General features: G+C 53.7%; 1 protein-coding gene across 1 annotated transcript in view; it reads left to right on the forward strand.

Annotated features, from left to right (window-relative positions):
- The window catches only part of LOC147099474 (BAR/IMD domain-containing adapter protein 2-like 2), a 110046-nt gene extending 86857 nt beyond the window's left edge, over window positions 1–23189 (forward strand). The window contains exons 13-14 of the mRNA XM_085969650.1: window positions 13907–13947; window positions 19143–23189. Coding sequence (XP_085825776.1) covers window positions 13907–13947; window positions 19143–19218 — 117 coding nt within the window. The 3' untranslated portion in view covers window positions 19219–23189. The remainder of the gene's footprint in view (window positions 1–13906; window positions 13948–19142) is intronic.
- Window positions 23190–23271: the final 82 nt, after the last annotated feature.

Consider the following 23271-nt stretch of genomic DNA (forward strand, 5'->3'; position numbering starts at 1 on the left):
GACACTCCCCCAGGGACCCCTGGGTATGTTGACACCCCCCCAGGGACCCCCGGGTATATTGACACTCCCCCAGGGACCCCCGGGTATATTGACACCCCCCCAGGGACCCCCGGGTATATTGACACCCCCCCAGGGACCCCCGGGTATATTGACACCCCCCCAGGGACCCCCGGGTATATTGACACTCCCCCAGGGACCCCCGGGTATATTGACACCCCCCCAGGGACCCCCGGGTATATTGACACCCCCCCAAGAACCCCCGGGTATATTGACACTCCCCCAGGGACCCCCAGCTATATTGACACCCCCCCAGGGACCCCCAGGTATATTGACACACCCCCAGGGACCCCCGGGTATATTGACACTCCCCCAGGGACCCCCAGCTATATTGACACCCCCCCAGGGACCCCCCGGTATATTGACAACCCCCAGGGACCCCCGGGTATATTGACACTCCCCCAGGGATCCCCGGTTATATTGACACTCCCCCAGGGACCCCCGGGTATATTGACACTTCCCCAGGGACCCCCGGGTATATTGACACTCCCCCAGGGACCCCCGGGTATATTGAGACCCCCCCAGGGACCCCCGGGTATATTGACACTCCCCCAGGGACCCCCGGGTATATTGACACTCCCCCAGAGACCCCCGGTATATTGATGCTCCCCCAGGGACCCCCGGGTATATTGACACTCCCCCATGGACCCCCGGGTATATTGACACTCCCCCAGGGACCCCCCGGTATATTGAGACCCCCCCAGGGACCCCCGGGTATATTGACACTCCCCCAGGGACCCCCGGGTATATTGACACTCTCCCAGGGACCCCCAGGTATATTGACACTCCCCCAGGGACCCCCCGGTATATTGACACTCCCCCAGAGACCCCCGGTATATTGACACTCCCCCAGGGACCCCTGGGTATATTGACACTCCCCCAGGGACCCCCGGTATATTGACACTCCCCCAGGGACCCCCCGGTATATTGACACTCCCCCAGGGACCCCCGGTATATTGACACTCCCCCAGGGACCCCCGGGTATATTGACACTCCCCCAGGGACCCCCGGGTATATTGACACTCCCCCAGGGACCCCCCCGGTATATTGACACTCCCCCAGGGACCCCCGGGTATATTGACACTCCCCCAGGGACCCCCGGGTATATTGACACTCCCCCAGGGACCCCCGGGTATATTGACACTCCCCCAGGGACCCCCGGGTATATTGACACTCCCCCAGAGACCCCCGGGTATATTGACACTCCCCCAGAGACCCCCGGGTATATTGACACTCCCCCAGAGACCCCCCGGTATATTGACACTCCCCCAGGAACCCCTGGGTATATTGACACCCCCCCAGAGACCCCCGGGTATATTGACACCCCCCCAGGGACCCCCGGGCATATTGACAGCCCCCCAGGGACCCCCAGGTATATTGACACTCCCCCAGGGACCCCCGGGTATATTGACACCCCCCCAGGGACCCCCGGTATATTGACACTCCCCCAGGGACCCCCGGGTATATTGACACCCCCCCAGGGACCCCCGGTATATTGACACGCCCCCAGGGACCCCCGGGTATATTGACACCCCCCCCAGGGACCCCCGGGTATATTGACACCCCCCCAGGGACCCCCGGGTATATTGACACCCCCCCAGGGACCCCCGGTATATTGACACTCCCCCCAGGGACCCCCGGTATATTGACACTCCCCCAGGGACCCCCGGGTATATTGACGCTCCCCCAGGGACCCCCGGTATATTGACACTCCCCCAGGGACCCCCGGTATATTGACAGCCCCCCAGGGACCCCCGGTATATTGACACTCCCCCAGGGACCCCCGGGTATATTGACGCTCCACCAGGGACCCCCGGGTATATTGAGACCCCCCCAGAGACCCCCGGGTATATTGACGCTCCCCCAGGGACCCCCGGTATATTGACACTCCCCCAGAGACCCCCGGGTATATTGACACCCCCCCAGGGACCCCCGGGTATATTGACACTCCCCCAGGGACCCCCGGGTATATTGACACTCCCCCAGGGACCCCCCGGTATATTGACACCCCCCCAGGGACCCCCGGGTATATTGACACTCCCCCCAGGGACCCCCGGGTATATTGACACCCCCCCAGGGACCCCCGGGTATATTGACACCCCCCCAGGGACCCCCGGTATATTGACACTCCCCCAGGGACCCCCGGGTATATTGACACCCCCCCAGGGACCCCCGGTATATTGACACGCCCCCAGGGACCCCCGGGTATATTGACACCCCCCCAGGGACCCCCGGTATATTGACACTCCCCCAGGGACCCCCGGGTATATTGACACCCCCCCAGGGACCCCCGGTATATTGACACCCCCCCAGGGACCCCCGGGTATATTGACACTCCCCCAGGGACCCCCGGGTATATTAACACCGCCCCAGGGACCCCCGGTATATTGACACTCCCCCAGGGACCCCCGGTATATTGACACTCCCCCAGGGACACCCGGGTATATTGACACCCCCCCAGGGACCCCCGGTATATTGACACTCCCCCAGGGACCCCCGGGTATATTGACACCCCCCAAGGGACCCCTGGGTATATTAACACCCCCCCAGGGACCCCCGGTATATTGACACTCCCCCAGGGACACCCGGGTATATTGACACTCCCCCAGGGACCCCTGGGTATGTTGACACCCCCCCAGGGACCCCCGGGTATATTGACACTCCCCCAGGGACCCCCGGGTATATTGACACCCCCCAGGGACCCCCGGGTATATTGACACCCCCCCAGGGACCCCCGGGTATATTGACACCCCCCCAGGGACCCCCGGGTATATTGACACTCCCCCAGGGACCCCCGGGTATATTGACACCCCCCCAGGGACCCCCGGGTATATTGACACCCCCCCAGGGACCCCCGGGTATATTGACACTCCCCCAGGGACCCCCAGCTATATTGACACCCCCCCAGGGACCCCCAGGTATATTGACACACCCCCAGGGACCCCCGGGTATATTGACACTCCCCCAGGGACCCCCAGCTATATTGACACCCCCCCAGGGACCCCCCGGTATATTGACAACCCCCAGGGACCCCCGGGTATATTGACACTCCCCCAGGGATCCCCGGTTATATTGACACTCCCCCAGGGACCCCCGGGTATATTGACACTTCCCCAGGGACCCCCGGGTATATTGACACTCCCCCAGGGACCCCCGGGTATATTGAGACCCCCCCAGGGACCCCCGGGTATATTGACACTCCCCCAGGGACCCCCGGGTATATTGACACTCCCCCAGAGACCCCCGGTATATTGATGCTCCCCCAGGGACCCCCGGGTATATTGACACTCCCCCAGGGACCCCCGGGTATATTGACACTCCCCCAGGGACCCCCCGGTATATTGAGACCCCCCCAGGGACCCCCGGGTATATTGACACTCCCCCAGGGACCCCCGGGTATATTGACACTCTCCCAGGGACCCCCAGGTATATTGACACTCCCCCAGGGACCCCCCGGTATATTGACACTCCCCCAGAGACCCCCGGTATATTGACACTCCCCCAGAGACCCCCGGGTATATTGACACTCCCCCAGGGACCCCTGGGTATATTGACACTCCCCCAGGGACCCCCGGTATATTGACACTCCCCCAGGGACCCCCGGGTATATTGACACTCCCCCAGGGACCCCCCGGTATATTGAGACCCCCCCAGGGACCCCCGGGTATATTGACACTCCCCCAGGGACCCCCGGGTATATTGACACTCTCCCAGGGACCCCCAGGTATATTGACACTCCCCCAGGGACCCCCCGGTATATTGACACTCCCCCAGAGACCCCCGGTATATTGACACTCCCCCAGAGACCCCCGGGTATATTGACACTCCCCCAGGGACCCCTGGGTATATTGACACCCCCCCAGGGACCCCCGGGTATATTGACACTCCCCCAGGGACCCCTGGGTATATTGACACTCCCCCAGGGACCCCCGGTATATTGACACTCCCCCAGGGACCCCCCGGTATATTGACACTCCCCCAGGGACCCCCGGTATATTGACACTCCCCCAGGGACCCCCGGGTATATTGACACTCCCCCAGGGACCCCCGGGTATATTGACACTCCCCCAGGGACCCCCGGGTATATTGACACTCCCCCAGAGACCCCCGGTATATTGACACTCCCCCAGAGACCCCCGGGTATATTGACACTCCCCCAGGGACCCCCGGGTATATTGACACTCCCCCAGGGACCCCCGGGTATATTGACACTCCCCCAGGGACCCCCGGGTATATTGACACTCCCCCAGGGACCCCCGGGTATATTGACACTCCCCCAGGGACCCCCGGGTATATTGACACTCCCCCAGGGACCCCCGGGTATATTGACACTCCCCCAGGGACCCCCGGGTATATTGACACTCCCCCAGGGACCCCCGGGTATATTGACACTCCCCCAGAGACCCCCGGTATATTGATGCTCCCCCAGGGACCCCCGGGTATATTGACACTCCCCCAGGGACCCCCGGGTATATTGACACCCCCCCAGGGACCCCCGGGTATATTGACACTCCCCCAGAGACCCCCGGTATATTGACGCTCCCCCAGGGACCCCCGGGTATATTGACGCTCCCCCAGGGACCCCCGGGTATATTGACACTCCCCCAGGGACCCCCCGGGTATATTGACACTCCCCCAGGGACCCCCGGGTATATTGACACTCCCCCAGGGACCCCCGGGTATATTGACACCCCCCCAGGGACCCCCGGGTATATTGACACTCCCCCAGAGACCCCCGGTATATTGACGCTCCCCCAGGGACCCCCGGGTATATTGACACCCCCCCAGGGACCCCCGGGTATATTGACACTCCCCCAGAGACCCCCGGTATATTGACACTCCCCCAGGGACCCCCGGGTATATTGACACTCCCCCAGGGACCCCCCGGGTATATTGACACTCCCCCAGGGACCCCCGGGTATATTGACACTCCCCCAGGGACCCCCGGGTATATTGACACTCCCCCAGGGACCCCCGGGTATATTGACACTCCCCCAGGGACCCCCGGGTATATTGACACCCCCCCAGGGACCCCCGGGTATATTGACACTCCCCCAGGGACCCCCGGGTATATTGACACTCCCCCAGAGACCCCCGGTATATTGACAGTCCCCCAGGGACCCCCGGGTATATTGACACTCCCCCAGGGACCCCCCGGGTATATTGACACTCCCCCAGGGACCCCCGGGTATATTGACACTCCCCCAGGGACCCCCGGGTATATTGACACTCCCCCAGGGACCCCCCGGGTATATTGACACTCCCCCAGGGACCCCCGGGTATATTGACACTCCCCCAGGGACCCCCGGGTATATTGACACTCCCCCAGGGACCCCCCGGGTATATTGACACCCCCCCAGGGACCCCCGGGTATATTGACACTCCCCCAGGGACCCCCCGGGTATATTGACGCTCCCCCAGGGACCCCCGGGTATATTGACACTCTCCCAGGGACCCCCGGGTATATTGACACCCCCCAGGGACCCCCGGGTATATTGACGCTCCCCCAGGGACCCCCGGGTATATTGACACCCCCCCAGGGACCCCCGGGTATATTGACGCTCCCCCAGGGACCCCCGGGTATATTGACACCCCCCCCAGGGACCCCCGGGTATATTGACACCCCCCCAGGGACCCCCGGGTATATTGACACTCCCCCAGGGACCCCCGGGTATATTGACGCTCCCCCAGGGACCCCCGGGTATATTGACACCCCCCCAGGGACCCCCGGGTATATTGACACCCCCCCAGGGACCCCCCGGTATATTGACACCCCCCCAGGGACCCCCGGGTATATTGACACCCCCCCAGAGACCCCCGGGTATATTGACACCCCCCCAGGGACCCCCCGGTATATTGACACCCCCCCAGGGACCCCCCGGTATATTGACACCCCCCCAGGGACCCCCGGGTATATTGACACTCCCCCAGGGACCCCCGGGTATATTGACACTCCCCCAGGGACCCCCCGGTATATTGACACCCCCCCAGGGACCCCCCGGTATATTGACACCCCCCCAGGGACCCCCGGGTATATTGACACTCCCCCAGGGACCCCCGGGTATATTGACGCTCCCCCAGGGACCCCCGGGTATATTGACACCCCCCCAGGGACCCCCGGGTATATTGACACCCCCCCAGGGACCCCCCGGTATATTGACACCCCCCCAGGGACCCCCGGGTATATTGACACCCCCCCAGAGACCCCCGGGTATATTGACACCCCCCCAGGGACCCCCCGGTATATTGACACCCCCCCAGGGACCCCCCGGTATATTGACACCCCCCCAGGGACCCCCGGGTATATTGACACTCCCCCAGGGACCCCCGGGTATATTGACACGCCCCCAGGGACCCCCCCGGTATATTGACACTCCCCCAGGGACCCCCGGGTATATTGAGACCCCCCCAGGGACCCCCGGTATATTGACACTCCCCCAGGGACCCCCGGGTATATTGACACTCCCCCAGGGACCCCCGGGTATATTGACACCCCCCCAGGGACCCCCGGGTATATTGACACCCCCCCAGGGACCCCCCGGTATATTGACACCCCCCCAGGGACCCCCGGGTATATTGACACCCCCCCAGAGACCCCCGGGTATATTGACACTCCCCCAGGGACCCCCGGGTATATTGACACTCCCCCAGGGACCCCCGGGTATATTGAGACCCCCCCAGGGACCCCCGGTATATTGACACTCCCCCAGGGACCCCCGGGTATATTGACACTCCCCCAGGGACCCCCGGGTATATTGAGACCCCCCCAGGGACCCCCGGGTATATTGACACTCCCCCAGGGACCCCCGGGTATATTGACACTCCCCCAGGGACCCCCGGGTATATTGACACTCCCCCAGGGACCCCCGGGTATATTGACACTCCCCCAGGGACCCCCCGGGTATATTGACACCCCCCCAGAGACCCCCGGTATATTGACACTCCCCCAGGGACCCCCGGGTATATTGACACTCCCCCAGGGACCCCCGGTATATTGACACTCCCCCAGGGACCCCCGGGTATATTGACACGCCCCCAGGGACCCCCCCGGTATATTGACACTCCCCCAGGGACCCCCGGGTATATTGAGACCCCCCCAGGGACCCCCGGTATATTGACACTCCCCCAGGGACCCCCGGGTATATTGACACTCCCCCAGGGACCCCCGGGTATATTGACACCCCCCCAGGGACCCCCGGGTATATTGACACCCCCCCAGGGACCCCCCGGTATATTGACACCCCCCCAGGGACCCCCGGGTATATTGACACCCCCCCAGAGACCCCCGGGTATATTGACACTCCCCCAGGGACCCCCGGGTATATTGACACTCCCCCAGGGACCCCCGGGTATATTGAGACCCCCCCAGGGACCCCCGGTATATTGACACTCCCCCAGGGACCCCCGGGTATATTGACACTCCCCCAGGGACCCCCGGGTATATTGAGACCCCCCCAGGGACCCCCGGGTATATTGACACTCCCCCAGGGACCCCCGGGTATATTGACACTCCCCCAGGGACCCCCGGGTATATTGACACTCCCCCAGGGACCCCCGGGTATATTGACACTCCCCCAGGGACCCCCCGGGTATATTGACACCCCCCCAGAGACCCCCGGTATATTGACACTCCCCCAGGGACCCCCGGGTATATTGACACTCCCCCAGGGACCCCCGGTATATTGACACTCCCCCAGGGACCCCCGGGTATATTGACACTCCCCCAGGGACCCCCGGGTATATTGACACTCCCCCCAGGGACCCCCGGGTATATTGACACCCCCCCAGTGTTGATTCCCTGCTCGCAGTGGGGAAGTCGTTCTTGTGTGAAGTCGAGGTCAGTTACAGGACGACAACATTATGGGCCCCAATTCTCTGACCCATACTCCCTGCTGGAACGGCTCTCCCCATTCGGAGCACGGGATTTGCCCTATAATGAGTCAGCAAGCCAACATATACAGAACATTACAGATATTCGAGCACAGACTGAGCGGCATGTTATGACCTTGTAGACCCTTTGGGATCAGCTCACTAGGAACTCAGCGTGAAGCCTTATTAAGCACGTAAGACTATTTCTTGGTTCCTTACTAACTTTCTAACATTCTTGAAAAGCCAAGAGCAATTTTTTGATATATTTGCTGCCCTCTTTCCCCATTGGCTAATTTTGTGCTGTAAAATTAAAGGCTGCTGTTCATGTTATACTACGATCGGCGTACAGTAGGTGTGCTTCCTCAGGGCAGGGCTTCTGGTAGATGCTTTTCCTGCCACCCGCCCTCTACCCCTACCCACAAAAGAACAATTCAATCTCATCCAACAGCCAAAACTCAGGCTCATGAAGCTCAACCAATGGAGGCAGACGAGGCCATATATCAAGTGAGGCTGTCACAAACTTGCCAACTCGTGATTGTGAGCTCATCGCTCTACTGCGAGAGTTGTTGGTCTTCCCTTTGGGAGCCGCGTTTACCCCCCTCCCTCCTACCCCTCCGAAGCCCTGCAATTGGATATTTGTGACATGTTTTCTTCTCCCCCACCCCTCCTCCCCACCGCCAGCAGGCAAAATTTGCATCGATTCTCCTGGACACGACCTCGCAACCAGATTTCTGGTGGCTCCAGGGGGGCAGCTCGTTCTGCTGAACGCGGGGAAGTCTCCGTAAGAAAGCATGACTTTTTGCCCCTACTTCTTGGAATGTTTAACCCTCTCCCACTCCGCACGGTTCAAATGGCCATCGCGCAGTTGTAGATGTCCCACGTCCATCATGCAAAGGGTCTCCTTTTTTGGAGATCGTGTGCACATTGTTTTAACTCTACAACAACTTGTATTTATATAGCGCCTTTAACGTAGTAAAACGTCCCAAGGCGCTGCACAGGAGTATTTTAAGACAACAAATTTGACACCGAGCCACATAAGGATAAATTAGGGCAGGTGACCAAAAGCTTGGTCAAAGAGGTAGGTTTTAAGGAGCGTCTTAAAGGAGGAAAGAGAGGTAACGAGGCGGAGAGGTTTAAGCAGGGAATTCCAGAGCTCAGGGCCTAGGCAGCAGAAGGCACGGCCACCGATGGTGGAGCGATTATAATCAGGGATGCTCAAGAGGGCAGAATTAGAGGAGCGCAGATATCTCGGGGGGTTGTGGGGCTGAAGGAGATTACAGAGATAGGGAGGGGCGAGGCCATGGAGGGATTTGAAAACAAGGATGAGAATTTTGAAATCGAGGCGCTGCTTAACCGGGAGCCAATGTAGGTCCGCGAGCACAGGGGGTGATGGGCGAACAGGACTTGGTGCGAGTTAGGACACGGGCAGCCGAGTTTTTGGATGACCTCAAGTTTAAAGAGCTATTAGGACAGGTGACCAAAAGCTTGGTCAAAGAGGTAGGTTTAAGGAGCCTCTTGAAGGAGGAGAGAGGCAGGGAGGTTTAGGGAGGGAATTCCGGAGCTCAGGGCCTAGGCAGCTGATAGCATGGCCGCCAATGGTGGGGCGAAGAAAATCAGGGATGCACAAGAGGCCAGAATTGGAGGAGTGCAGAGATCAATACAATGACGAGCTGAAATTCATAGAAGCCTGGTAGCCATGGGCTAGTGAAATACTATTTTGGGCTATCATGTTTGTGCCCTACCATTTTGTAAGTTATGCTCTTCTCCCTACTGAGGATTCCAGCCCAATATGTGACCTCTCCCCCGTGCTCCTTCCTACTACCGAGTCCGTTGCCCTGTGGTGCATGGGAGTAGAGCACTTGACTACACGCCACTTTGTGGAAATGCCATTTCCTTACTTCAGTCACACTCTTAGGTCAGCCATTCCCTATTACAGTTTGGCTGAGATTCGGAATGAACTCCGAGGGTAATTAATGTTCCGGATCTGTCTACTGTGCCCAACACTGCAGTTAATGTTAGCTGTTAGTGTTGAACTTCTAAATACTCATTTTATCCTCCCTGTACTGGTGTGTATCTTCACACTGATCTCCACAGAATATACTAATTGGAGAAATTAGGAAAGCCATGGTTAACGCAGCTGAATGGGTTCAGCTTGGGGTGTTTCTCTGTAGATGAGTAGATAGCTCATGTTGGCGGAATTGCCATGCTTTGAAGGACCCATAAAGAAAGAAGGACTTGCATTTATATAGCGCCTTCCATGACCACCAGACATCCCAAAGCGCTTTACAGCCAATGAAGTACTTTTTGAAGTGTAGTCACTGTTGTAATGCAGGAAACACGGCAGTCAATTTGCGCACAGCAAGCTCCCACAAACAGCAATGTGATAATGACCAGATCATCTGTTTTTGTTATGTTGGTTGAGGGATAAATATTGGCCAGGACACCGGGGATAACTCCCCCTGCTCTTCTTCAAAATAGTGCCGCGGGATCTTTAACGCCCATCTGAGAGGGCAGACGGGGCCTCGGTTTAACGTCTCATCCAAAAGACGGCACCTCCGACAGTGCAGCACTCCCTCAGCACTGCACTGGGAGTGTCGGCCTAGATTTTTGTGCTCAAGTCTCTGGAGTGGGACTTGAACCCACGACCTGACTCAGAGAAGAGAGTGCTGCCCACTGAGCCACAACTGACGCTACTAATTTTGAAATTGGGATATAAAAATGAAATATATGCCGCGCAGGTGCAATTATGAGGTGAGAGAGGGTTAATATAAAATGTTTTATTTGATGACTTTGACCTTCCCTCTGACACGGTGCATGAGTGCTGTATGCCTGGCCAGACCTGTAAGATTCAACCTTCCCTCCCTCTTTTCCCTGAGTGCATTACTACTTAAAGATAAGGCGGGTTAGACTCAAGGATTTGAACCTTAATACGCACCATATTGAATGAGCAATTTGTAAGGCTTTGGCTATCTGTTGATTTGAACCTTGTTGAAAATACTCTAGCGCTGTGTTGCCCCCCCCCGTCTCTCTGTACTGAGTATCGTGCATAGTTATGCTGTGTTGCCGCCACCTTTCAAGGGGTAGAACATATTGGGCAAGGGTGAGTGAGCAACAGTAAATGTTCACACCCTCTTAAAGGGAAAGGAGGGAGATTACAGCAGGTGGTGCTATTGCACTGCGTAAAACTGGCAGACTCAACCTCGTCCTCCATCACCCTGTTCAGCTACAAGAAATGGGTAATATTCCTTAAACATGACTAAAGATGCAGTTTTTGCCCACATTCTTTCAATATCTTCAAAAGAAAGGCACCTAGTTACTTTGGCATATGCATGGCATGTATCCCTACTGCTTTCACTGGGCGAGACAGGGTTCTGATAACCAATTTTCTGTGTGGTGTGGACTGGCATTGCTCTCAATAGCAGAGGACTGCTGTGTTATTTGCTGTGTGGTGCTTGCGCACTCTGCTTTCTCCAGCCTCTGTCTTCTGATAGTTGATCGGATTTAAATTAAATGCACCTTCAAATGACAGCGAGATTCATTCATTTCTCCCCGGTGTCCCGGCCAATATTTATTCACTCCACCAACATCACTAAAAAGAGATGATCTGGTGATTTATCTGGCCAACTTCAGTTGATCCACTCGGGGAGTTTGGCGTTCTGTCGTCTGTTTTGGAGGCTCTTTGCTGGCTAGTATTTCAAGTCGTTCCAAGTTGCTGTAAATCGGATCTATTCTGGCTTGGATTTTATGAACGTCAAACGGCGTCTTTTCGTGGTCTTTCATTTGCTAATCTGCGGGGTTCTGAATGATCGTTTTCTCCCCATCATTCTTCTTCTCTTATCTTAGGCAGTCCCTCGGAACCGAGGATGACTTGCTTCCACATTAAAAATGAGTTCTCAGGTGACTGATGAGTCCAATGCGGGGCTTCCGGTCTCTGTCACCGGTGGGGCAGACGGTGGTTGAAGGGGCGGGTGGGTGGGGTTCTTGGGTTGACGTGCGCTCCTTGCGCTCCTTCCGCTGTTTGCGCTTGGCTTCCAGCGAAGAGACTCGAGGTGTTCAGCGCCTTCCCGGATGCTACTCCTCCACCTTGTGCGGTCTTGGGCCAGGGATTCCCAGGTGTCGGTTTTCAAGGAGGCTTTGAGGGTGTCCTTGAAGCGTTTCCTCTGCCCACCTGGGGCTCTCCTGCCGTGTCGGAGCTCCGAGTAGAGCGCTTGTTTTGGAAGTCGCGTATCGGGCATGCGGATGATGTGATCGGAGCTGATCGAGTGTGGTCAAAGCTTCGATGTTGGCCTGAGCGAGAACACTGACGTTGGTGCGCCTATCCTGCTAATGGATTTGCAGGATCTTGTGGAGGTAGCGTTGGTGGTACCTCTCCAGTGCTTTGAGGTGCCTCAATATTATCCCAATAGTGGTTCACAACTAACTACTGAAACTGCTGTGCAGCAGTTTTGTCGCAGGCACAAAGTATGTGAAAGAAAGCATTTGCATTTTTATCGCGCCTTTCATGACCTCAGGACGCCCCAAAGCGCTTCACTGACAATGGAGTACTTTTGAAGTGTAGTCACTGTCGTAATGTAGGGAAACATGGCAGCCAATTTGCACAAAGCAAGGTCCCACAAACAGCAATCAGAAGAATGACCAGATCGTCCCTTTTTAGTGATGTTGGTTGAGGGATAAATATTGGCCAGGACACCGGGAGCAACCCCCTGCTCTTCTTCCAAATACTACCATCAGATCTTTTACGTCCACCTGAGAGGGCAGAAATCTCATTTGAACACCTCATCCGAAAGACGGCACCCCCGACAGTGCAGCACTCCCTCAGCACTGCACTGCGAGTGTCAGCCTAGATTTTGTGCTCAAGTCTCTGGAGTGGGACTTGAACCCACGACCATCTAACTCATAGGCAAGAGTGCTGTCCGCTGAGCTACAGCAAGCAATCTACGTCTTGCTGCAGATCACTGGTCCAGGTGATATTTTACAATCTCCTCATGTTTGGTGCGATGGTTGTGGATACCTCAGTGCTTTATTTTCCATGGGATTTTACGTGCACCTGAGAGGGCAGACGGGGCCTCAATTTAATGTATTATCTGAAAAAACATAAGAACATAAGAAATAGGAGCAGGAGTCGGCCATTTGGCCCCTCGAGCCTGCTCCGCCATTCAATAAGATCATGGCTGATCTTCTACCTCATCTCCACTTTCCTGCACTATCCCCATACCCCTTGATTCCCTTAATATTCAAAAATCTATCGATCTCTGTCTTCAATATACTCAATGACTGAGCCTCCGCAGCCCTCTGGGGTAGAGAATTCCAAAGATTCACCACCCTCTGAGTGAAGAAATTTCTCCTCATCTCAGTCCTAAATGGCTGACCCCTTATTCTGAGACTGTGACCCCTGGCTTTAGACTCCCCAGCCAAGGGAAACATCCTCCCTGCATCTACCCTGTCAAGCCCTGTAAGAATTTTGTATGTTTCAATGAGATCACTTCTCATTCTTCTAAACTCTCGAGAATATAGGCCTAGTCTACTCAATCTCTCCTCATAGGACAATCCCCCCATCCCAGGAACCAGTCTGGTGAACCTTCATTGCATTCCCTCTATGGCAAGTATATCCTTCCTTAGGTAAGGAGACCAAAACTGTACACAGTACTCCAGGTGTGGTCTCACCAGAGCCCTATATAATTGCACCTCCAACAGCGCAGCACTCCCTCAGCACTATATTGAAATGCCAGCCTAGATGTTGCGCTTCAAGCCCCACTTCAGAGACTTGAGCACAGACTATTGGTCTACAGGTTTGGAGGAAAAGTGTTCCGTCGGTGGTGGCATTTAAGGGTGGTTGAGGCCAGTAATGGGGAGATGGGCTGGTATTCTGGAGGGAGTGGGGGGGGAGATCAAATGGACTGAGGGCCTATAGCTGAACCTATCTTATGACTTCTTGTCTTAAGGAACAAAGAAAACCCCTAATTTCTCCTTGTCTTTTTAGATCTTTGGCGGTGGAGATAACCAAACTGAGCTCTTTCCACGGTAAGATGTATTTACATTCACGCGACTCTCTAGAGTATGGGCAAGATAATAATGTTTGATGAAGTCAATTGTGCTAGGGCATGAGAACTAACACTGAGCACGGTCGGTCTGTTGGCCGCATTGTAACAATGTTGTTTGGCATTCTAAGTCATTGGGGCCATGAAGGTCTTATTGTAATGACAGGTGAATTGATGCGATGTTAATGCAGTCACTGAATTAGGAGAGTCTGAACATAGAAAGAAAAGAAAGGTCTGCATTTATATAGCGCCTTTCATGACCTCTTTCCTGACTCGCTTTACAGCCAATGAAGTACTTTTGAAGTGCAGTTACTGCTGTAATGTAGGAAACGCAGTTTGTCCACAATCTGCAATGTGTGTTAGTGATGTTGGTTGAGGGATAAATATTGCCCAGGACACCGGGGAGAACTCCCCTGCTCTTCTTCGAAATAGCGCCATGGGATCTTTAACATCCACCCGAGAGGGGCAGACGGGGCCTCGGTTTAACGTCTCACCCGAAAGACGGCACCTCCGGCACTGCAGCCCCTCTTTGACCAAGCTTTTGGTCACCTGCCTTAATTTCTCCTTATGTGGCTCGGTGTCAAATTTTTCGGGGGAGAAATTTGGTTGGCTAGCGCCTCCCGTTAGCGCTAACGGGGCCGCTAACGACTTACAGCCTGGACGCGGCGATTTTAGCGCCGCCGGTGAAATTCACCTGGTGGTTTGCGGTGGCGCTAAACACTACCGCCACGATCTCCTGCGCCCGGAGATCGTGACGTCATCCAGCCGCGCATCGCCCCGGACCGGAAATTAATTTTCGCCCCCTGCCTCAGCGCCTGCCGCTAGGAACGATAGATAGAGGAGGCGGTTTGCAGTCGGCTGAGTGCTGGGGGAGCGCGATTTAAAGGTGTGCACTTCCTGGTTTTTTTTGTCGGCAAACAGTGCTGCCTTGTCACTTTGACAGAAGCAGACAGGCATTTTGACCCATTTGAGGTTTTCCTATTTGACAGAGTTTTGCTCCTGACAAAAATTTATCAGGATCATTTGTCTTACTTTTGATACTGCAACATTTCCAACACTTAACAGGGGCTGTACTGGCACGGGACCTCGCCCTCCAGTGTCACCGTCGGAGGTAGCGGAGGCAGAGAGAAAGATTGGAAAACGTGGCCAGAGGGAGGAGGGCCAACTGGGCTCTCAACAGGAGACCTTCCCCTCCCAGGGTATTCCAGGAGCAGTTCTCCTACATTCATCTCTCAGAGGGGCAGTGCCTTAGAAGACTCCGCTTCAGCAAGGAGGTGGTCACAGAGCTCTGCCACCTCCTGCAGCCAGAGCTCCAGCCTCAGCTCAGGGCCAGGACATCTCTGCTGGTGGCAGTGAAGGTCACAGTCGCTCTCAATTTCTACGCCAGTGGCTCCTTCCATGCTTCAATAGGGGATATTGCAAACATTTCACAGTTCGCCGTCCATTACTGCATCCGGGAGGTCACAGATGCTCTGTACAGAAGGAGATGGAGGTACATCTCATTCCCCATGACCAGAGAGAGACACAGGATGAACGCTCATGTGACTTTGCAAGGATAGCGGGCTTCCCCATGGTTCAGGGCGCCATTGACTGCACCCACGTGGCATTGTGGGCACCTCATCACAATGCAGAGGTGTTCCGCAACCGCAAAGGCTACCACTCTCTGAATGTGCAGTTGGTGTGCGACCACAGACAGTCCATCCTTGCCGTCAATGCCCGCTATCCTGGCAGCAGCCACGATGCATTCATCCTGTGACAGACTGGTGTCCCAGCACTGCTCCAACCATCACATGAAGCTCACGGCTGGCTGCTCGGAGACAAGGTTTATCCACTCGCCACCTGGCTGATGACACCCCTCCGCAACTCGAACACTCCTGCTCAGCACGCATCCAGTGAGAGCCATAGCGCCACCAGGAAACCGATCAAACAGACTATCGGGGTGCGAAAGCAATGGTTCCGCTGCCTTGACCGCTCTGGAGGAGCCCTGCAGTACTCCTCTGATCGAGTCTCCCTTTTCATCGTTGCGTGCTGCATGCTGCACAACCTGGCCTTTCTGAGGGCCCGGCCATTGCCACCTGGGATTGCAGGTCCACCTCAGGAGGAGGAAGAGGGAGAGGAGGAGGAGGAGGATGAAGAGGAGGAGGTGCAGCACCAACGTAGGAGGGAGCCACTCAATGTTGCTCCTGCAAGGGCCGTTGGTGAACACCTCATTAGACAGCGCTTCCGATAAATGCGATAGCACATGGCCTTTGGGCTGAGCAACCACTTCATTACAGCCAGGTCGCAGCCCATATCACCGGGCAAAGCTCAAATGAGAAACATCACAAAATGTGCTACATCAAAGTAAACATTTATTATTCTGTACAACTCTCTCTTATCAAACACAACCAATAATAAAAAAACACAACAATTTATGAACAAACACAACTGGTTCTTAGCAAACGGAACTACTTCTTACCAAACTGAACAATATATATATACAAACACATCAACTTTTGTTCACACACTCCCCCCATTTGCTATTAACATTTTATTTACTGGGCCTTCCTCAATGATTTCCCTCCCCTTTGCAATTCCCCCCTTCTCACCGGACTGCTCCTCCGTAATGTGGCCCCAGTGGCTGCAGCAAGGCTGGCGGAAGGCTGCTGAGTCTGGGATCCAGAGACTGCAGATGGCCTTGCAGGACCCCCTCGACCAGCACTGGGCCTGGAGGGCCCGGCTGCAGATTGCACCAACTCTGCATGGGCGGCAGCAGTCTGGGATGGCTGGGCTACAGGCTGTGGCAAGTGAGGTTGAGATGGTGGGATGTAAAGGTTTTTGAAGCATGTGCTCACCCTTGACCACCTGAGTGAGGTCAATGAACTTCTTGCGGCACTGGGTGTGAGTCCTTTGGACCACACTTCTGGCCGAGACGTACTAGGCCACCTCCCTCCACATCCTTCCAAACTCCTGCGGCAATGGCCTCCTGCCAGTGTCTGGGAACAGCACTGCCCATCGGCGTTCCACAGCCGCAACCAGAGCCTCCAATACCAGGTCACTGAACCGGCGAGCTCTCTCCCTGGGCCTCTGATCAGCCATGAGATTTGTGGTTGATGGATTGCAGCTCCTTGCAGGCCCGGATCACAAGCAGCAATGATGAGAGTGAGGCTGTGCAGCATCATTGAACCGCCCCTTTAAGAACTGGAAGGCGCCGGTCTGTCTGAGTACTTGTAATTGACAGCGCCGGAACTTGAGTAGCGCTCTGCAGTAGCGCCCCGCTCTCCGACGTTAGCACCCTAAGAGAAGTGTGTAGCACTTGATTTAGCGCTCCACCTCCTTCTTGGGGCACTAAAGCTGAATTTCGCTGTTGTTGGCGCTAATTAGCACCGGGCGCTAAAGTTTGCGCCCAGGTGATATTAGCCTCCCAAAATGGCCGAAACTGAACTTTTTCTCCCTTGTCCTATAACACTCCTGTGAAGAGCCTTGAGATGTTTTACTACATTAAAGGCGCTATATAAATACAAGTTGTGGTTGTTGTTGTTGTTTGTGCTCAAGTCTCTGAGGTGGAACTTGAAGCCATTACATAGAAACATAGAAGATAGGAGCAGGAGTAGGCCATTCGGCCCCTCGAGCCTGCTCCGCCATTTAATGAGATCATGGCTGATCATCCAAATTCAGTACCCTGTCCCTGCCTTCTCCCCATATCCCTTAATCCCTTTAGCCTTAAGAAATATATCCAACTCCTTCTTGAATATATTTAATGAATTGGCCTCAACTGCCTTCTGTGGTAGAGAATTCCACAGGTTCACCACTCTCTGGGTGAAGAAATTCCTCCTCAGCTCAGTCCTAAATGGCTTACCCCTTATCCTTAGACTGTGACCCCTGGTGCTGGACTCTCCCGCCATCGGGAACATCCTTCCTGCATCTAGTCTGTCTAGTCCTGTTAGAATTTTATAAGTTTCAATGAGATCCCCTCTCATTCTTCTAAACTCTAGCGAATACAAGCCTAATCGACCCAATCTCTCCTCGTACGTCATTCCTGCCATCCCAGGTATCAGTCTGGTGAATCTTCGCTGCATTCTCTCCATGGCAAGAACATCCTTCCTCAGATAAGGTGACCAAAACTGCACACAATACTCAAGGTGTGGTCTCACCAAGGCCCTGTACAACTGAAGCAAGACATCCTTGCTCCTGTACTCGAATCCTCTCGCTATGAAGGCCAACATACCATTTGCCTTCTTAACTGCCTGCTGCACCTGCATGCTTACCTTCAGCAACTGGTGCACAAGGACACCCAGGTCTCGTTGCACTTCCCCTTTTCCCAATCTATTGCCGTTCAGATAATAATTACCTTCTGATTCAGAGAAAGAAGAAAGACTTGCATTTATATAGCACCTTTCACGACCACTGGACATCTCAAAGCTCTTTACAGTCAATTAAATACTTTTGAAGTGTTGTAATGTGGGAAACGCGGCAGCCAATTTGCGCACAGCAAGGTCCCACGAACAGCAATGTGATAATGACCAGATAATCTGTTTTTGTTATGTTGGTTGAGGGATAATATTGGCCAGGATACCGGGGAGAACTCCCCATCTCCTCTTCGAAATAGTGCCATGGGATTTTTTACATCCACCTGAGAGAGCAGACGGGGTCTCGGTTTAACGTTGCATCCGAAAGACGGCACCTACCGACAGTGCGGCACTCCCTCAGCACTGCACCGGGAGTGTCAGCCTAGCTGTATGTGCTCAAGTCTCCTTGAGTGGGACTTGAACCCACGACCTTCTGACTCAGAGGCCAGTGTGCTACCCACTGAGCCACGGCTAAAGCACAAAGCCTGTTCGCTCTTCGGATACGGGCATCGTCTTCCTGATGTGTTCATGTGCCACTGGTGGCCACCGACAGCTGGATGCCTCTCTGTGGTCCACACCCGTTCCAGGTTATAGTAGTGTTGCATGAGTTCCTATTCATGCTGTGAAGAAACAACCATTTTAAAGAGAGTTACATCTTGATTGCCGTGGTTATATATTGTGATGCAAGATATTTGGAGGAATACATGTTGATACACTCGCGTCTGGCGACGATTTTCCTTATTTATTATTGACCATCCTCAACTGGAACTATGCTGTAAATACCAAAGGAAATTCAGGAGAACGAGGTGAGAATGGTTGTTAATTCTTTTGCTTTTATTTAATCTCTCAGGGGAACCAATCCATTTGCCACTGTGAAGCTCCGGCCTACCGTCACCAACGACCGATCGAGGCCCTTAATACGATAAAATGGCCGATGCAGACGTCTTAAAAAGCAAATCCAGTTGCACTTTACACCGCCAGGGAGAGCACGAATCAGTTGATATTTTTTTTCAAACCTTTTTGGGGACTACCGCTGCATTTAGACATCAAAAGTAAAGAAAAATCTAGTTTTATGCTGGGAAGGCCGTTGATTAAGAAGTGCTTTAATGCTTCTACTTCACGTGACCTGGCATTGGGAATTTATCACTCACAAGGAATTTACAGAGGTTTCTTGATTAAAAAAAAAAGAATGATCTCGCCGTCTGTTAAGGATCTTCCTCGGTGTTTCTTGATTCAGTGAACACAAGTGCACAGCATTAATTACCATGGACTGGGCAGCCTTGCTGGCAGAGGTGAGAAGAATGGTAGGTGTTGGGAATTGAAGCATCTCAACGGGTGCAGTGGGGCACCGCTCTTCCAAATGTCGGACGCAATGTCCAATCTCTGCGGTGATGCCGGATTTGGAACTTTGTTCCTGATTCGAGTGAAGACAAAGGGTTCCCGAGCTTGCCAAAAGCAGAAGATTCCCGAGGCCCAAGAAAAGCAGGCACTTTCATTGCTGCTTGGGCCCACACCCATTGTCCCATCGGGCCTAGGCGGTGGAGAAATTTAACCTCGAGTTACGTCAGCTCATCTTCCAGAACATCAAAGGAACTTCGCTGGAGATAAGAGAAGGGAGGTGCGTGGTGAAATGCGATGGGTCTGAGACTCGGAACAATGGGAAAGGGTATTGGCCACAGATTTCAGCTAAAAATCCACTGCCGCAAAACCAGGGAGGGGCCGTTTACTCATTATTAATGCGATTGCGTTTGAGGACTTGGAAAAGAACTAGAGGCCATGACTGGAAGTGAGAAAGAGAGAGACAGCGGATGGAGAAACCTGGGCCTGATCACCTTTGTAACGTCCTGATCGGTTTTTATGCACTGAGGCCTAATGGGCAAATGCTCTTCATTGTACTGAGTCGTATAGCTCAGGAAAGCCCCAGTTTATATTCCTGCCTGTGTTGTGTTAGCTGATGTCTGGCAGAAAGGGGATGGAGGCGCTATGTAAACAAAAAATGCTGGAAACACTCAGCGGGTCAGACGGCATCTGTGGAGAGAGAAACAGAGTTAACGTTTCAGTTCTGACGAAGGGTCATCGACCTGAAACGTTAACTCTGTTTCTCTCTCCACAGATGCTGCCTGACCTACTGAGCATTTCCAGCATTTTTTTTGTTTTTATTCCTGGAGCACTGTATTGGTCTCTGTACCTTGGAGGCGGTGCAGCGAAGGTTCACTCGATTGATTCCTGAGATGAGAGGGCTGTCCTATGAGGGGAGATTGTGTAGAATGGGCCTATACTCTCTGGAGTTTAGAAGAATGAGAGGTGATCTCACTGAAACATACAAGATTCTGAAGGGGATTGACAGGGTAGATGCTGAGAGGTTGTTTCCCCTGGCTGGAGAGTCTAGAACTAGGGGCATAGTCTCAGGATAAGGGGTCATCCATATAGGACTAACATTTCTTCACTCAGAGGGTTGTGTATCTTTGGAATTCTCTAGTCCAGAGGGCTGTGGATAGAAAAATAGGAGCAGGAGCTGGCCATTCGGCCCTTTGAGCCTGCTCCAGCATTCAATATGATCATGGCTGATCCTCTATCTCAATACCATATTCCCGCTCTCTCCCCATACCCCTTGATGCCTTTTGTGTCTAGAAATCTATCTATCGTGCTCTTAAATATATTCAGTGACTTGGCCTCCACAGCCTTCTGTGGTAGAGAATTCCACAGGTTCACCACCCTCTGAGTGAAGAAATTTCTCCTCATCTCAGTCCTAAATGTCCTACCCTGTATCCTGAGACTGTGACCCCTCGTTCTAGACTCCCCAACCAGGGGAAACATCCTCCCTGCACCCAGTCTGTCTAGCCTCTAAGGGAATCAAGGGATATGGGGATAGTGCAGGAAAGTGGAGTTGAGGTAGAAGATCAGCCATGACCTTATTGAATGGCGGAGCAGGCTCGAAGGGCCGAATGGCCGACTCCTGCTCCTATTTCTTATGTTCTTATGACCTGCTAGAGGGCTTCAAGATTAAGAAGGTAACTAGTGATAGACTGTTTCCTGGACTGATTGGCTAGATGGTAATGAGAAGCCACCAATTTAAGGTAATCGAGAAAAGAATTAAAGGGGCGGTTAGGAAACATAGAAACATAGAAAAATAGGAGCACGGTGGCATAGTGGTTAGCACTGTTGCCTCACAGCGCCAGAGACCCGGGTTCGAATCCGGCCTCGGGCGACTGTCTGTGTGGAGTTTGCACATTCTCCCCGTGTTTGCGTGGGTTTTCTCCGGGTGCTCCGGTTTCCTCCCACAGTCCAAAGATGTGCGGGTTAGGTTGATTGGATATGATAAATTGACCCTTAGTGTTAGGGGGATTAAATACGTGGGGTTATGGGGATAGGGTGGGATATGTGTTGGTGTAGGGGTTACGGGGATCGGGTGGGATATGTGTCGGTGCAGGCTCGATGGGCCGAAATGGCCTCTATCTGCACTGTGGGGTTTCTGTGATTCTGTGATTCGGCCCTTCGAGCCTGCTCAGCCATTCAATGCGATCATGGCTGATCCTCTATCTCAATGCCATATTCCCGCTCTCTCCCCATACCCCTTGACGCCTTTTGCATCTAGAAATCTAACTATCTCCTTCTTAAATATATTCAGTGACTTGGCCTCCACAGCCTTCTGTGGTAGAGAATTCCACAGGCTGAGTGAAGAAATTTCTCCTCATCTCAGTCCTAAATATCCTACCCCATATCCTGAGACTGTGACCCCTCGTTCTAGATCCCCCCAGCCAGGGGAAACATCCTCCCTGCATCCAGTCTAGCCTCTAAGGGAATCAAGGGATATGGAGATCGGGCGGGAAAGTGGAGTTGAGGTTGAAGATCAGCCATGATCTTATTGAATGGCGGAGCAGGCTCGAGGAGCCGTAAGGCTGTGGCTGCTCCTGTTTCTTATCCCACCTGTTTTTGTGTCACTGCCCAAGATAAATTTCTACCCCAATGTGCTTTTTGTTCTTGAGTTGCCCCTCTTTTTTTTTTGGTTTTGGCTTCAGAGCTGGCAATTTTGGTCATTTATGACGCTCGGTCCCATCTTAGTCCCATCCATCGCCGCACAAACTCTCCCGAGTGCTGGGGGGTCCTGGACAAATTCTCCACTTCCCTACGGATGAGGAACACGCCCTTCTTCATCCCCAGGGATTGGGCTGTTGGCCGTTGACCAAAACCACGCGGGAAACCTGACCTGACATTTGCCGCCAGGCTACCAAGAAAGACACACGCGCACCGGCCCAGTACAGACCAGCTAGCCCCACCATGGTATTAGCTAGCCCCATCGCCAGATCTCATGGGTAACTAAACTACCGTCCTTGCTATGGTTCCGGTCACAAATGACACCCGCTTTGACAGAAGGGGAACTTAAGGCAGGTTGCAGGGCACGGTGCCGTACATTAGCATTTTATTGGCGTGCTCAAGGTGCTGCATTCAGTCCTCGATTGACATCCCAAGCACCAAGACCCAAACTGGGCAAAATCTGTGCATTCCCAAATTAACCGGCAGTGTCCCAGTGCAGGACCCAAATATGGTTTGACTAATGTCGAAAGCAAACATACTCAGCCACTAATCAGGTTAGAGTTCAGGCTATCTGAGATTGGTAATGTGGCAACCGGCTCTTAGCAATTGTAATCAACGGTGAAATGAACTATTAATTATACAATATGATGATGTACAATCTAGAATATGAAATAATGCAAAAAAAGCCTCATAAAAATGTCATTTCCATTTTGTTCTTAATTGTAATTAAATCTGTGCATTCAATACTCTTAAATTAAAAGTTAGAAAATTCCAATATGAAGAGCTTTTAGAAAGTGTAATACTCCATGTTATGGTTATTGTACAGTGCATTTTTCAATAAAATATTATACGTGTGTGCCTTTATTTGTGTTAGTGTGCAGTTGTTAATTGTCACTTTTCTTTGGTCAAATATGTCTCCGATAATTTTGATAAAAAAGAGACTT

The sequence above is a fragment of the Somniosus microcephalus genome, chromosome 28 (assembly GCF_052327205.1).
Source record: "Somniosus microcephalus isolate GS21.2 chromosome 28, FLI_Smic_1.0, whole genome shotgun sequence".
Classification (NCBI taxonomy): domain Eukaryota; kingdom Metazoa; phylum Chordata; class Chondrichthyes; order Squaliformes; family Somniosidae; genus Somniosus; species Somniosus microcephalus.